This window comes from Petaurus breviceps, unplaced genomic scaffold (genome assembly GCF_028583685.1).
Source record: "Petaurus breviceps papuanus isolate PSGF00001 unplaced genomic scaffold, PetGlider_PUasm1.0 221, whole genome shotgun sequence".
Lineage (NCBI taxonomy): Eukaryota > Metazoa > Chordata > Mammalia > Diprotodontia > Petauridae > Petaurus > Petaurus breviceps.
Window position 1 is genome coordinate 11,828,607 of NW_027185877.1, and position 15,612 is coordinate 11,844,218.

The 15,612-nt window shown below is 37.6% G+C and overlaps 1 protein-coding gene across 6 annotated transcripts in view; it reads left to right on the forward strand.

Annotated features, from left to right (window-relative positions):
* Window positions 1–15,612, forward strand: part of TMTC1 (transmembrane O-mannosyltransferase targeting cadherins 1) — a 340,352-nt gene that overhangs the window by 221,207 nt on the left and 103,533 nt on the right. For all 6 annotated transcript variants that reach the window (XM_069094886.1, XM_069094883.1, XM_069094881.1 and 3 more), the window contains one exon: window positions 641–754. In XM_069094886.1, coding sequence (XP_068950987.1) covers window positions 641–754 — 114 coding nt within the window. The remainder of the gene's footprint in view (window positions 1–640; window positions 755–15,612) is intronic.

Sequence of the window (15,612 nt, forward strand, 5' to 3'; positions counted from 1 at the left end):
GTAATGGTATTACTGGATCAAAGTGTATGCACAGTTTTATAGCCTTTTGGGCATAGTTCCAAGTTGCTCTCAAGAATAAATTCACAAGTACACCAACTACACTGTTAGTGTCCCAATTTTCCCACATCCCTTCCAACATTTGTCATTTTCCTTTTCTGTCATGTTAGCCAATCTGATAGGTGAGGTGGTAACTCAGAGTTGTTTTAATTTGCATTTCTCTAACCAATAGTGATTCAGAACATTTTTTTATGAGATTATTGGTAACTTAGATTTATTCTTCTGAAAATTGTTCATTTTCTTTGACCATTTGTCAATTGGGGAATGTGAGCTCAGTATGTTTTTAAAGCAAATTCCATATAAAGGACTATTATTTCTCTATGCTTGATCATTACTTCTGGTATGTTAAAAAGCTTTTAGATCTACATGAAGAAAGATGTTATGATTAGTATGTATGCCTTAACAAGTGCCTGAAAGTTTTTGTAGGTATCTGAACAGGTAATTTTGGTAACCTTAATTAGATCAAAGTAGCAACATTCTTAGTAAAAGGGTGTAAAATTTCTGAGGAAAAACAGACTAAGCAAACCGATAGTATTCTAGCAATTCACCTGCTTTCAACCCTTATTCCCTTTTCCCCCCTTAGATCTGGAGTTGAAACTTTGCCCCATAATGCTAAGGTGCATTACAATTATGCTAATTTTTTGAAAGACCAAGGTCGCAATGGAGAAGCCATCTACCACTACAAGACTGCTCTCAAGTAAGTTCCCTGCTATAGTATTGTTCAGCCTTGTGCTACCTAGGTTTATTTAATGCATTCTGTCCCAATGGATAACATGTTTTGTTTTTATCCTGACAGTACATAGTAGATTCTTTGTTATGATTTAATTTCTTGAGATGAAAGCCATTTGATTTTGTATTTGAACTTATTATTAGATACAGTGTAAAGTAAGTTGGAATTTTATTCAGCTTTTTGTGCTTTCTTATAAAAGTTTCTGGAGCTATCCTCAAAGCCAGGAAGATGTGGTTTCAAGTCACACCTCTGACAAATACTGGCTGTTTCACCCTAGGCAAGTTATTTAACTTCTCTCTGCTCTGGGCAACTTTCTAAGATTAAGCTGCAGAGAAGTGCTGATCTATATGTCAGAAATAATCATCTTACCAAAACACTTCACATGGCTTCAGTGAATTAAGGAAAGATTGTATTTATTGTTCTCTTGCCAGAGACCACAAGAGAAGGAGAGAAGTCTTTTTCTGACAATTACAAAACTTTTTGTGTCTTATCCTGATTGACATTTCCGTCCCCTGTGTACTATTGGCTTGGAATTTTAAGGTTCACAGCCTATCCTAAAATACCTAAACCCCATCCCCATGTGGGTATCCACCCCTCCTTACAGTTCTCATTTCCACATTCCAATTCCTTCCCCCCCTTTTTATCCTCATTCTCTTTATACTATATTTAGTTAAGGAATGATAAGCCATAAATGCTTTTTACCTCATCCTTGGATGTCTGCATCCTGGTTGAAAATTCAACCCAGGATATTCATGAGAAAAGTCCCATTATCTAAAACTGTGTCTTAGGTTAATGGGCCTCATCCTTAGTGAGCTTCACTTGGCCTGGCAGTTTTTTACACAGGAAAAAGCCTTTCTCAGAAAACAAAAGAAAGTGTCTCCTCTCAACCTCTGGGCTACATCCCCCACTGCTTTCTACTACAGTCAGTTTATCTCTAACATTAGCCATAAGTATGATGACTTAGGTTTTGTAAATTATGTATCACGTGATTTCTGTGGAAACAAAATTCAATCATTTCTTACATATATTGGTGGAGAGTTTCCTCACCAAGGAACTCCTTATACCAGTGGTCCATAGACCTATGAAATTGTTGAGGTTTAGGGGTACTGGGACTCCAAAATAGTGACACATGGGTCCTGCCTGAATGAATTACACCCAAGCCTTCATTCAGTCAAAGAAAAAATAGAGTTGGGGCGGCTAGGTGGCGCAGTGAATAGAACACTGGCCCTGGAGTCAGGAGGACCTGAGTTCAAATCTGGCCATAGACACTTAACACAAAAACTAGCCCTGTGACCTTGGGCAAGTCACTTAACCCCAGTTCCCCTCCAAAAAGCAAAAAGAAAAAAAGAGAGTTTATCAAAAATCCACCATATTGGATAGACTCTTAAGAAATCTCAACATTGGCTAGACTCTTAAGGAATCTGAGTATTTGTGATTCTTATACAAGCAGGCCAGAATAAATCCGAGCACCTTCATGGAAACAAGATGAATCGCATATACAGAAAGACTGAGGGAAGGATCTAGGGGTGGCCAAGTAGTCTAGGGTGATTAGAGGAGGAATCTAGGGCAGATCTTGATGGAAGTGGCCAGTAGCAGTAGTGACTAGAGGTCTGACTGCAGGAACCAAGAGAGTGGGACTAAGGGTGGGAAGCTATCTGGATATACAGGGGAGGGCTAGGTTAGGTTAAGGGTTAAGGAAATTTGGGCATAGTAATAATGGAAGGTTTATGGCCTCAGGTAAATACCAAATCAAGTGGGAAGATTCAAGGAGAGTTCAAGGGGGTTCCCAGAGCCTGTACTTCACCAAAATGACATGTATTTAAATGTATATTGGTAATATTAATAATAGCAGCTAACATTTATATGATGTTATGTGTCAATTACTGTGCTTTATAATTATTATCTCATTTGATCCTCATAACAACCCTGTGAGGCAGTTGCTATTATTATCCCCATTTTACAGATGAGGAAACTGAGGCAAATGGAGATTAAGTGACTTGCCCAGAGTCGCAGGGCTAGTAAGTGTCTGAAATCAGATTTGAATTCAGATCTCCCTGACTCCAGGACCGCCTAGCAGTAGATGGTTATCAAAAAATGTTAGCAAATTCCTAGGATATTAATACTGATATGTAATTAATGATATGTATGTATATGAAAACATGAAGCCTCACAGCTTGGGAGAAATTTATATGCAAGTCTGTTCCCACAGTGGAAAAAATTTAATATTTTTTTGGCTACATTGAAGTAAGAATGCAATTATAAGAAATATAATGGAAATTTTTTTTTCAAATATATGCACATCAATATTCAAAATAAATAATACTTCCTTCCAGGTATATGCTGGTAAGCATTTAACAACCAGTTCCCTTCCCCCAAAAGAACACATGATACACTGTTAAGTTTAAGTTGCCTTATTAACATTTTCCCCATTACTTTCTTAAGGCTAGACAATCAACAAAATGAATCAAGTCCTGATTTGTAGTGTTGAGGTTTGTGTTTGAGGGGTGCTAGAGACCCCCAAATAATGAAATGCCAGGTCCTATCAAATGAATTTGACTCAAGCCTTCTTTAAGCCAGAGTAAAACAAAGTTTATTAAAGATTCATCATATTGGGTAGACTCTTAAGGAGCCTAAATACTTGTGATCTTTGTATTGACAAGTGGGCCAGAACAATATGACACAGAGTCTGAGCTATATTGAATCTGAGCCACTTCATGGAGGCAAGATGGATCTTATATACAAAGATTGTGGGAGGGATCTAGGGGTGGTCTAGAGGAAGGGTTTGGGGAGTGTCTTGAGGAAGAGTCTAAGGATCATGATGGGACTGAGGTCAGATTCCAGGAACCAAGAAAATGGGATTTTGATAGGATCAAGAGTGGGAAACAGTTGAGGCAATTTGGGGGTAACAGACAGTGGAGGGCTAGGTTAGTTTAAAGGTAACAGATTTGATCATAGATATTTTGATAGGATCAAGGTAGAAGGTAGCTCAAGGCTATCTGGAGATAACAGACAATAGAGGGCTTGACTAGTTTAAGGGTAACAGAGATTCACTCATATTAATAATGGAAGGCTTTTGGCCTCTGGGGAATACCAGATCAAGTGGGAAGATTCAAAGGGTTCCCAGAGTTATACCCCATTTGCCAGTTTCTGAGGTATAATACAAGGAAAATTTAACAATAATCTTGTATGAAGTGGCTCAAGCACATCTCTGTCACACTCCTTTTTACCATAAACCCTGCCAGTTGTGGATATGTTTGTTTCTCCATTGAAGGAAAGCGAAAAAGTGAAGCAAAGAATGACCCACATGAATTCAGGATCAGTCACGGGTAGCTTTTTTTGTTTTTAATCTTACCTATCTATTAATTTTAGCTATTAAGGTATAGAGGTGGCTCAGTGTGTAGAATACTGGACTCAGAGTCAGGAAGGTCTGAGTTCAAGTTTGGCCTAACACTTACAAGCTGTTTGACCCTGTGCAAGTCAGTTCACCTCTGTTTGCCTCTGTTTCCTCAGCTGTAAAATAGGAATAATAATAGCATCTACCTTGACAGGTTGTGAGGATAAAATGAAATAATATTTGTAAGATGAGTTCCAAGCCTTCAAGTATTATATAAATGCCAGGTGTTATTATTTTAAACATTCTAAGAATTATTATTAATATATACACATATAGTACTTTAACATTTATAAAACACTAGTTACATCAGTCTGATTTGATTACAGCCATTCTGATGGGGTATAGTTCAATGGGAAGCCCATTGAACTCTCCTTGAGAATGTTCCCACTTGATAAGGCATTTGCCTGAGACCTTTCCTTTCATTATTGCTAGACCCAAGTCTCTGTTCCTTTTAACCTAGCCTAGCCCTCCATTGTCTGTCATCTTCAGGTAGCTTTCAGCTCTTTCCCATCCTTAATCCAATTCCTGGGAATCTGACCTCTGGGGAATCACCCCAGTCTTATTAAGATCCTCCCTGGACCCCTCCTTCCATCACCCCAGACTACTAGACCATCCCTAGTTTCCCTCCTACAGTCTTTCTGTATATAAGATCCATCTTACCTCCATGAAGGTGCTCAGATTCAATCTGACTCATCTAGCTGAGATTCAATCTGGCCTGCTTGTCAATAAAAGCATCACAAATGCTCAGGCTCCTTAAGTGCCTATCCATTATGGCAAATTTTTAATAAACTTTGTTTTAATTTGGCTGAGAGAAGGCTTGAGTCGATTTCATTTGGCAGGACCCAGCATGTTGGTATTTTGGGGTCTCTAGCATTTCTAAACCACAGACCTCAACAATTGCTAAAAGGTTTTAGATACTGTAGTACCAATGTAATATTTACAGCACCCACCATCATGATAAAGACCATGACTATAACTATCACATGATGTTCAACTGCAAAATATACCAAACTCTCCAAATAGAGGATAGAACTGAAGCATTTATTTAGTACCATATATAGTACCAAAAATATTCAGAAGAGGGGAAGGCTGAAGGATGCTGTGGCTCTCAGCATGGGAGAATCCTTAGTGTCTTGGATGCTAAGAATCAGTGATGAAGGAGCTGCTGGGAGAGTGATAGATAGAGTGGACTGCTTGAAATTTATAAGTATTTGCCAGAGTCCTTTGGTCCAGCAAGCTTTTAGAGACTTTCATTTGGCAGGAGGTAACAATACAACCAATCTGTTAGTTTTAGCTGCTGCTGGATGCAATAGAATGTATCCTGTTAATTCTATGTGGCCTAGTGGAGACAGACCCTGGTACTCACTTAGAGACTGCATGAGAAAGTTGAAAGAAGAAGTAATGAAAACTGCTATCAATATGGTTGGAGATGCAGAAACATATCATGAAATCCCCTTAGCAGTTTCTCATAGAAATAACACGGTGAAGACAGCTCTTCCTGATTATAAGCACTTCTGACTCTAGTAATTGGTGAAATAGGACACCCTCCATCAGAGGTGCTGGGTAAGATTTAACAGCTAAGTGACTTAAGAGAATAAGGAAAAGATAAATTTCCTCGTGAGAGAAAAGTAAATGGCCAGCAGATTCAAAGTCAAAATAGATTACCAAGAAAAGAATTGTTTACTGCTCTGTTGAGAGCAGGGGTTGATTTTAGAAAAATTGATGGTATTCCAACTAATGAACTATATAAAATGTACAGAGATAACGGGCTTAATATCTGACAGAATGGAGAAGGCTGCTCCTATAGATGCTCCTGAACCATTGTATCCAAGTTCATCACACCTTCAGGGGGAATAGGAAATTGGCCAAGCCCCAGCTCAGATTGAAGAAATACACAGACAAGATTACAGAACCCATATCAGTCTGACTATATATTAGAAAAATGGATCATATACTGTAACCAGGGCCTTGTTAGATACTGGGGCAAAGGCCTCCCTCATTTATGGGAACCCTGATAAGTTCAAGTATGGAATGCCTATTACCATCGCAGGACTAGGAGGAGCTGAAATATCAGACAGCCAGACAAGTCAGACTAATGATGAAAATTGGACAATTACCTAAGAAAGAATATACTGTGGTTATTGTGCCCATTCCTGAATACATCATTGGAATAGATATATTGAGAGGTATGACTCTGAATTTACCTGAAGGAAGATATCAATTTCCAGTAGGGAAGATAGGAATTAATACAGTTTTAGTGGGAAAAATAAAAATGGACCCAATCACTTTACCTGAACCTTCTGAAGTAATGACTTTAAAACAGTATCGTGTGCCAGGTGGGCAAGATGAAATTACCACTACTATAAAGGAATATGTTGAAGCAGGAGCATTAGTCCCTACAACCACACAATGAAATAATCCTGTTTGGCCAGTACGAAAATCAGATGGGATGTGGAGAGTGACAGTGGATTATAGACAATTCAATAAGGTGATTGTATGCTGCTGTTCAAGATACTGTCACCTTAATAGAAAGGATTCAGAAATATAATGGGACTTGGTATGCAGTGATTGATTTGGCTAATGCCTTCTTCACCATCCCAATAGACTCTAAACAGTGGGATCAGTTTGCTTTCACTTGGTAGGGCAAACAATATACTTTCACCTGCCTGCCACAAGGATATCTGCATAGTCCCATTATTTGTTATAGGATTGTGGCTGAACATTTGAATGCATTAAATCTACCTGGTATACAGCTTACCCACTACATTGATGATATTATGATACATGGAAGAAATGTGAAAGTAGAGAAGAGTTTGTCACTTTTGATTGAACATATGAAAATCAAAGGGTGGGAAATTAACCCTGCAAAGATTCAAGGACTAGCTCAAAATGTAAAATTTTGGGGAATACAGTGGAATAAGGGACTGTGAGAGATTCTGCCTCAAGTCAAGAGATTCAGGATTTTCCTATCCCTACCAATAAGAAAGAGGCCCAAAAGTTTATAGATTATTTGGATATTGGCGACATCACACTCCACACCTGGGACAGATTTTGGAACCCTTATATAAAGTTATCAGGAAGAAATATGAATTTTATTGGGTATTTGAGCAGAATAAAGCTTTTGAGGAAGCCAAAGCTGCTTTACAATTGGCTCTAGATTTATGTCCTATGCAGAATGGTCTGGTGGAATTACAAGTGACTGTACAAGATGATTGTGCAAACTGGAATTTATGGCATAAACAACAAAGCTGAAATGAACCTTTAGGATTTTGGTCCAGGAAACTTCCTTCATCTGGAATGCAACATATACCTTTCAAAAAGCAGTTGTTAGCTACATGTTGGGGTTTGGTGGAAACTGAACAACTGACTCTGGGCCATGAAGTGACATTAAGGCCTGGAATCCCAATTATGACCTGGGTAATAAGTACCCCAGCTTCTCACAGAATTGGACATGCCCAAGAGGCCAGCATAATTAAATGGAAGTGGTAAATTCAAAATAGAGCTAAAACTGGCAAAAATGGAGTTTCTGCCCTACATGAATCTATAGCTAACATCAATACTGAGGGACATGATACATCCCCTGAACCAAGGCAACAGTTGGTACAGTCCTTGGTAAGATGGAATGATGGACTGAAGAAGAGAAGAAACATGCATGATTTACTGATGGGATAGCAAAATATTTGGGCCAAAAGAGACATTAGAAAGCAGTAGTCTATAACCCATACAGTTTTGTAAAAATGATAGAATAGTTCAAGTTATTACAATTCCTTGTGAAACAATACCACTTGTAAAAATTGACCCTCCTTTTGAAATAACTACCAGAGGAACTAAAGACTTTGGTTCTACTAATAGAATAAACTTGGGAGCTAAAGTATGGGTAAAGCCGAAACCAGATGATGTTCTAAAGGCTGCAGAGATGATAGTACATGGGAAAGACAATACTGTAGCTGTTGTTTATTCAGGAGAAGATAATTGTCAAATTGTACCCTTAATTGTATTCTACCATGAATGAGGTTATGATGATGAGTTTGTGGACTCCAGAGGCACGGCTGACCCTATATTTGTTTCTTTTTGACTTTTTGTCTGTTAAACTTGTTTGCAAGATTTGTTTTCTGCAGAATTGGTACCCTCCACCTGCAGATGATTTATCACTTAAGCTGGATGTCACTCCCTATCCATGACTGTGATGTGTCACTTCTGGACCTGGCATTGACTGAGCTCCAGATGCCAGCTAAAGAACTGACTTTTTGAATGGGACCTTCTGGACCTGGCATTGACCAAGTTCCAGATGACATCTAAAGAACTGAACTCTCAAATGGGACCTCTTGGGACAGGGACAGCTCTATGTCCAATTTCAGCTTGAAGTAGCTTTGGAGAAGAGACCTTCGTCCCTTACCCCAAGATTTTAAGCTCCATTTGTTTGAGGGGGAAAGGATGGGGTGCTTGTGCCCAAGCCCCCAACCTAAGCTATTGTTTTATATGCAAAGTTTTTCTATTCTCTCTGTTACATTGTTGCAAAGTTCTGTTGACACAAGTTTTTCCACCAGTTATCCCTAAACTCTCATTCATTGTTAATGTACTTTTGCTGTGTAAGGGACATGAAAGATCTTGGGGCTGAATGTAATGAGAATGGAAATTTGAAGATCTTCCCTGCTCCTTAATAGACCTGGGGGGGGGGGGAGTTTGAAGACCTCCCGTGCTTTAAAAATGAACTCTGCCCCCAATAGGCTGAGTGTAATTACATGGAGCCAATTTGCTAAAGGATGGAGCAGAGCCCACAGGAAACTTCCCTGCTGTGAAGATAAACTCTGTCCCCTAATAGGCTAAATATAGTCACATGGATCCTGTGGTGGGAGGAATTTGCTGAAGGGAAGCAGAGCCCACAGTAAGCTGGGAGTCAGAGCTAGCGTGACAGTGGGGGAGAGAGGATGCTCAGGCAAAGAGATAGAGAGGTTTGTGGGTAAATAGTGATCTTGTATTGGTTTATGGAAAGGCTGGAGGATGCTGTGGCTCTCAGCATTACTATGGCTTCTTTGGAACAAAGTACTATCTTTGGTACTATTGATGAAATTGGCTAACTGGTTTTGGGATTCAGTTTGATGGTGTCTAAATAAATGCTTCAGTTCTGTCCTCTGTCTGGAGAGTTTGGTATATTTTGTGATCAAACATCATGCAATACTCATAGTCATGGCCTTTATCATGATTTTGGGTGCTGTAAATATTTCATTGGTGCTACAGATATGAAGAAATCCAGAAACCATAATTAATTTGTGTTCATAAATTAATCTACCTTTTGCTTCCAACAGTTGCAAGCACATAAGGTAAAACAAGTCTTTTCTTAAGGTGTATTCCCTGCTGCTCAAGCAACAGGTTTCAGTGTCCATTCTCACTGCTGTTTCTACAGAACTCCTGATTCCTGTGGATATATAAAATGCTGTTTTTCACAATGGTTGACCTATATTTGATCTCATATTGTGCCATTCACCTTCCAGAAATATATTTTTAAATACATGCCAAGAGAATAGGAGGCAGAATGGAGTAGTAAGAAATACACTAGAGTAGGCATTGGGAGAACTGAGTTCTAGACAAGACTCTTCGACTAACTTGTTATATGATGCTGGGCACATCATGCTTCCTCTTTGGGCTTCAGTTTTCTCTTCTACAAAATAGGAACATAGAATTCTGAAGTGGAATGGACCTTTGAGGCTATCTAGTTCAACTTATTTTACAGATGAGGAAACTTGAGTCCTGGAGTAATTACATAGCAGAGCCATGATACTAACTCAGGACCTGTGGTTCTTTCCAAAAATTTATTAATGACCTATTATGGGTACATTATAAATTCATGTCTTCCATATTCAGCCAGTCCTTTACTACAATAAGGCATTATTCTTCCCTAATTGAGTCCCACAAAAGATTTTGTAAGACTTCTCTCCTCAGACTTCCCCTACATCTATTCTACCAACCCTCAGGTAAGAATCTTGTCATATATTTTAGGAGGAAAAGTAAATCCATTTGACATAAGCTTCTTCCCATTTACTCATCTCAAAAAACTTTGACATCATTCTCTCCTTTCTCCTGCTTTCCCTTAGTTCCTCACAACAATATGACCCTTCTCCTTGCCAAGCCAACCTCTCCACATATATTCTTAACATCATTCTCAGCTTTCTTCTGCATCAGATTGCAACTTCAATCATCCCTCTTCTTCCTATTTTTTGACCTCTCTTTCTACTGGTTTCTTCCCTTATTGTCTTCTAACATATCCAAGTTTCCTTTGAAAAAAAAAAAACCAATCTTACAGCCCCTCAAACTATTATATCTCTTCTCCCCTTCACGTTCATACTCTTAAAAAAAATTATCTACATTTGTTGCCCTCACTTCTCCTGTCATTGCATTATGGTTTGCAGTATCATAATTCTATGGAAACCACTGCCTCTAGATTTACAAATAATCTCTTGATTGCCATATCTGATGATATTTTCTCATTCCTCATCATTTTTTATATGCTGCATTCAGTACTTTTGACCACTGTTTCCACTCTGGGCTTTGTTATACCACACTCTTCTGTCTCTCTCTTGTTCACCCAGAGTCTTAGGTACTGAAGTCTGCCATCTCCACAACAGGAAATTTTTAGCTTCTTGCACTAAGGTCCAAAACAAAGAGTAGAGTTAAACTAGATAGCTTCAGGGATCCCTTCCAGCACTTAAATTCTGTGATTCTGGACCCTTCCAACTAGTATTGCCTTTAGACTTAGTCTAAAGACTTAGTCTTTAGCTCTACCCTTGAATAATGGGACTTTATTTCACTATGGAAGACCGCACTCTAACTTAAGATAATTTTTACTTTAATCTTTGAATGTTTAAACTATAAAGTAGACAATGGGTATTTGCCTAATGACTAGTACACTAATAAATACCTTTAAAATAAGGTTCAAGAGGTTTTTAAGCTGTTTACCTGGGTAGCTATGTTGGTGAGAAACAAACATAAAAGTAATGCCAAGCCCACTAGACAAGGTCTGCTCAACCAGCCAAATTCCTAGCCCTTTAATATGAAGCCCTCTTATGTTCTAGTAAAAGCCTGAAAGGGTTTTACAGAAAATTCTTACATAAACTTGCACAATAATGGTCAAATATAATCAGAATAAAAATTGCAAACCAGTTTTACATGATTAAAAAAATCAACTTCATCAATAGCACCCAATATTTATTGAACATCTGTTATAATTTGTTTTTGTCAATGGGTTGAGAGTTGTGTTAATGAATGTAGTATTTACCCCAGCAGAAATAGAGATCTTTGAAATATAGATTGATAGGGATGATTATTTTGTAGAAATTTCATAGTTAATTAGGCCAAAGCAATTAAATAAGAGGATGTAGGGCAGCTAGGTGGCACAGTGAATAGAGCATTGGCCCTGGAGTCAGGAGGACCTGAGTTCAAATCCGACCTCAGACACTTAACACTCACTAGCCGTGTGACCTTGGGCAAGTCATTTAACTCCAATTGCCCTGCCTTCCCCCCTCCAAAAAGCAAAAAAAAAAATATATATATATAATATACATATATATATACACATGTAAAATGAGAGGATGTGTTATATAGTATATAGAAGGTAAGCATTTATTTCAGGAAGATCTGGATCCAAGTCATTCTTTTGATACACATTGGCTGTATAACTAATAGCAAGTCACCATTGCCCCCACACAATTCTTTAAGACTAGAAGTTAGAGTAGCTTTGATTTGCTTATCAGTACAAGGAATTCTCAGCTTTGTGAATCTCCCAATGGAGTCATAGGTCTGGCCTAAAAATATAAAAGAAAAGAAGTATTTGTACATATTAATTCTTATAGAATTCAAGTATTCCATATAGTAGTTTAGTAGAATTACTTAGTGATATATTAGGATAAACTAGGTGAAATAATCATGCAAATGTAAGAAAGTGCACTAATACTTATCTAAGACGCTAAAGTTAAAATTGTGTAATCATCTACTTCTCCTGGAGCTATAACAGATGTGCTACCCCGTAAAGAGTAAAGGTTCTTTATTCCTCAACTCATAGTTTTGATTTATTTTAGGACTTGACAGTATAAACCTGTCCTCTTTTTTTTTTTTTTTTAAGCAATCGGGGTTAAGTAACTTGCTCAAGGTTACACAGCCAGTTATTTCTGGGTGTGGTGCTGAGTGTCTGAGCCCGGGATTCGATCTCCAGGTCGTCCCAACACTGGAGCCGGTACTCTTACTCGCTGAGCCACCTGGCCGCCCCTTGTCCTCTTTCTATGTAATTTTTTTGTGGGGGTGAAATGTTTGTTCTCTGCTTTACATTTAAAAAATGTTTCAGTGGATTTTTTTTGGGGGGGGTTACTTCTATAACTAAAAACAAAACAAAAAACAAAGAGGGAAAAAGTCTTTGTAACATATAAGCATGGCAATGCAACAAATCCATGTTACTATCAGTTACCATGTTCAAAAATGTTTATTATTTTTTGTACCTTGGGCCCATTTCTCTTGTAGGAGGTGAACACAATTCACCATAGGTCCTCTGGAGGCATGTTTGGTTGTGGTTTTAATCAGAGTTCTTATTTCTTTCAAAACTGTTTTTCCTTACTACATTGTTGTCCTTGAATAAATTGTTCTTGTTTTGCTCACTTCATTCTGCATCAGTTCATATTATCTAGGATTTTCCAAAATTATCTCATCATCATTTTTCTGATGCACCAATATTCTATTACATCACTATACCACAGTTTGTCCAGTCATTTCCCAAATGATAGGCACCAACTTAGTTTCCAGTTCTTTGTTTTTTTTTCTCTTTTAATCCCCTCCTTCAGGATCAGAAAGTTTGTTGTGCTTATAATTTTTTCCTCTCCACTATTATCCTCCCTCTTACCTTACCCATCTCAACCTGTCTCCCTGTTGAATTTATTATATAAAACTTCCATTTGCATATGTACAACCTTCTTTTGCCAGTTAAGACAAGACTGAGGTTCATCTAATGCTCACTTCCCCACTCCTACCTCCATGTTATATACAGCAATTATGAGGAATAGCAAGTTTCACTCCCTTCTTCCTCCCTTTTACACTACAGTTTCTTTCCCCTCCTAAAATCAGTGCATGCCCTGGCCCCCCCTTCCCTTTTTTTAAATTTAAATCTTTCAATCTTCTTTGAGGTCATTAAGTTTCTGAAGGAGAATATTTCTTTTCCCTTAATTAGAATATATACATCATCATATAGGTCCTTCTAGCCAATAAATTTATAGCTACTTCTAATCAATAAGTTACTTCTAGCCAATAAATTTACTTTTCTAGTTTTCTCTCGACTCTTGGGTATATATTCCAGAGTTCCTACTTAATTCTGACCTTTGCTTTTATTTTATATGACTTTTATATTATTAAAGTTCCATTTTTTTCCTGTAGTCTTATATTCATTTATGCAGAATGAGTTATTTGGGTTAAAAGTCCATATCATTCACTTTTGGCAATATTGTATTCCAGGATCTCTTGTGTATAGTAGAAACTACCAGTCTTATATGATTCTGATTATGGTTCCTTGGTATCTGAACTCCTTTCTGGCTGTTTGCAGTATTTTTTCTTTGATGTGGGAGCTCTGTATTTTATTTATGACATTCTTGGGACTTTTCCCCTTGGAATTTCTTTCAGGTAGTGATTAATGGATTCTTTCTGTCTTTACTTAGCCCTTTAGTTCTAATAGATCCTAGCACTTTTCACTTGTGAGGATGTTGAAATAAGATTGTTAACAGGATTTTTACTGAGCCTTTCTCTAACCTGAGAATGCTTAGAGCCACACAAAGCTGGTCTAGAGACAAGAGTGCCAGTAATCAAGGAGTTTAATTAATCAATTTCAGAGTGAGGAATATTCTCTTAGCTGAAGTAAAAGCACAGGTTATATACTTAAATCACAAGTAGGGAAGAACGAGGGAAGGTAGATTACAAATAATTGTTTAGTGGTTTCCCATGTATAAGTCCTATAGTACAACAGTTCTTGAGTCAAGTCTTTGGGGGTCATGACCATCTCACCTCGAGGACAGAACCAGAGTTCTGTGATGGGAACAGGTTTTACAATCTTTGATTCAATTTACTTAAGGTCCAGTGATTGAGAATGTTGTCTGAGTTTTGATTAATCAGTTTAAGCTGCATTGTGAGCTCTAACTCCCTAGCCAGAGAGCCAGCTCTTAAGAAAATGGAATTATTAATATATTCATTACATATATCATATTGATTAATATGAAAATTATAAATTCCTTTCTCAGATTCAAGCTATTTTTTTTAAATAAGGGGAGTGACCTGCATTTCAGGTCAGTTATTTTTGATATCTGATTTAATTTTTAAATAAAAATTTAAGTTAATTTAATTAAAATTAAATTTTCCTTTTTTTCATTATCATTTTTGTTCTAATAGTTCTTCCTCTCTCTTGTGAGTTTTTGCTGTGGGCTGCTTAGTGTCCAGCACTTAGCATCATTCAGAGATGTGAATAAGAAATGGCCAGTCCATGTGGGTAGTTCAAGGAAGAATGATGAACTCCATTTATTGATTCGCAGGACAAGGTTTTTATAGAGCAAAAGAGACAAAGGAAGGGGACTCAAAATGTTCTAATCATTACCTAGTCTGTTATATCCTGGAAGTAGCACAGAATAGATAATTTGATAAGGATTTGTTATCTAGGAGACTAAAGTCTTAGGGTAAGACCTTTGATCTAGGCCTCAGGTACCTGCTAATGCAGCCCAAAGTCATAAACGGATACCGCAATCCTCAAAAGACATCACTTTTAGAGCTGACCACCCAAAGATACCTGAGTGATGAATCAAATATTTTGGCTTTCAATAACTAAAATCTTGGGGTATAGCCTATTGATCTCAGAACTCAAGTAACATCCTTGTAAGTGTAACCCATATTAAAAGAATTCAGGATGAAAAGTCACATCTCAGGGAGGTCTTTGACATTCGGGTCCACTGTTATCAAGGTTATCTGAGTTAGCTGTGTTATCACTGTTATCTAAGTCCTGGATCAGGCCTCTGACTCCCCACAGATTTTCATTTTATTTATATTAATTTTCAAGGGATCTTTACTTGGGTAAAGTTTCTTCCTTAAAGTTTCTTCTCTAAAACTGCTCTCCTTCCAGTTTCTTCCTTCAGAGCTTTCCATTCTGTTTTTTTTCTTTCTCACTTCATTGCTTCTAGGTATTGATTTAGTCCTTGTGGAAAATCTTTTTTCTTTTGAGTCTCTTCTTGAAATTTTTATGGCATTATAATCTACCTCTAGTCTGTATTTTGGTACCATTTGTGGATCTCCAATAATTTTTTTATGGTGGTAGATGTCTTCTTGTTTCTCTCAACTTCCTCTCAAAGACATAGTAATTATATGCAGACTATAAGTAAGATAGCTTCCTAGTAGTTCAGTCCACACGCAGGGGTTTAGA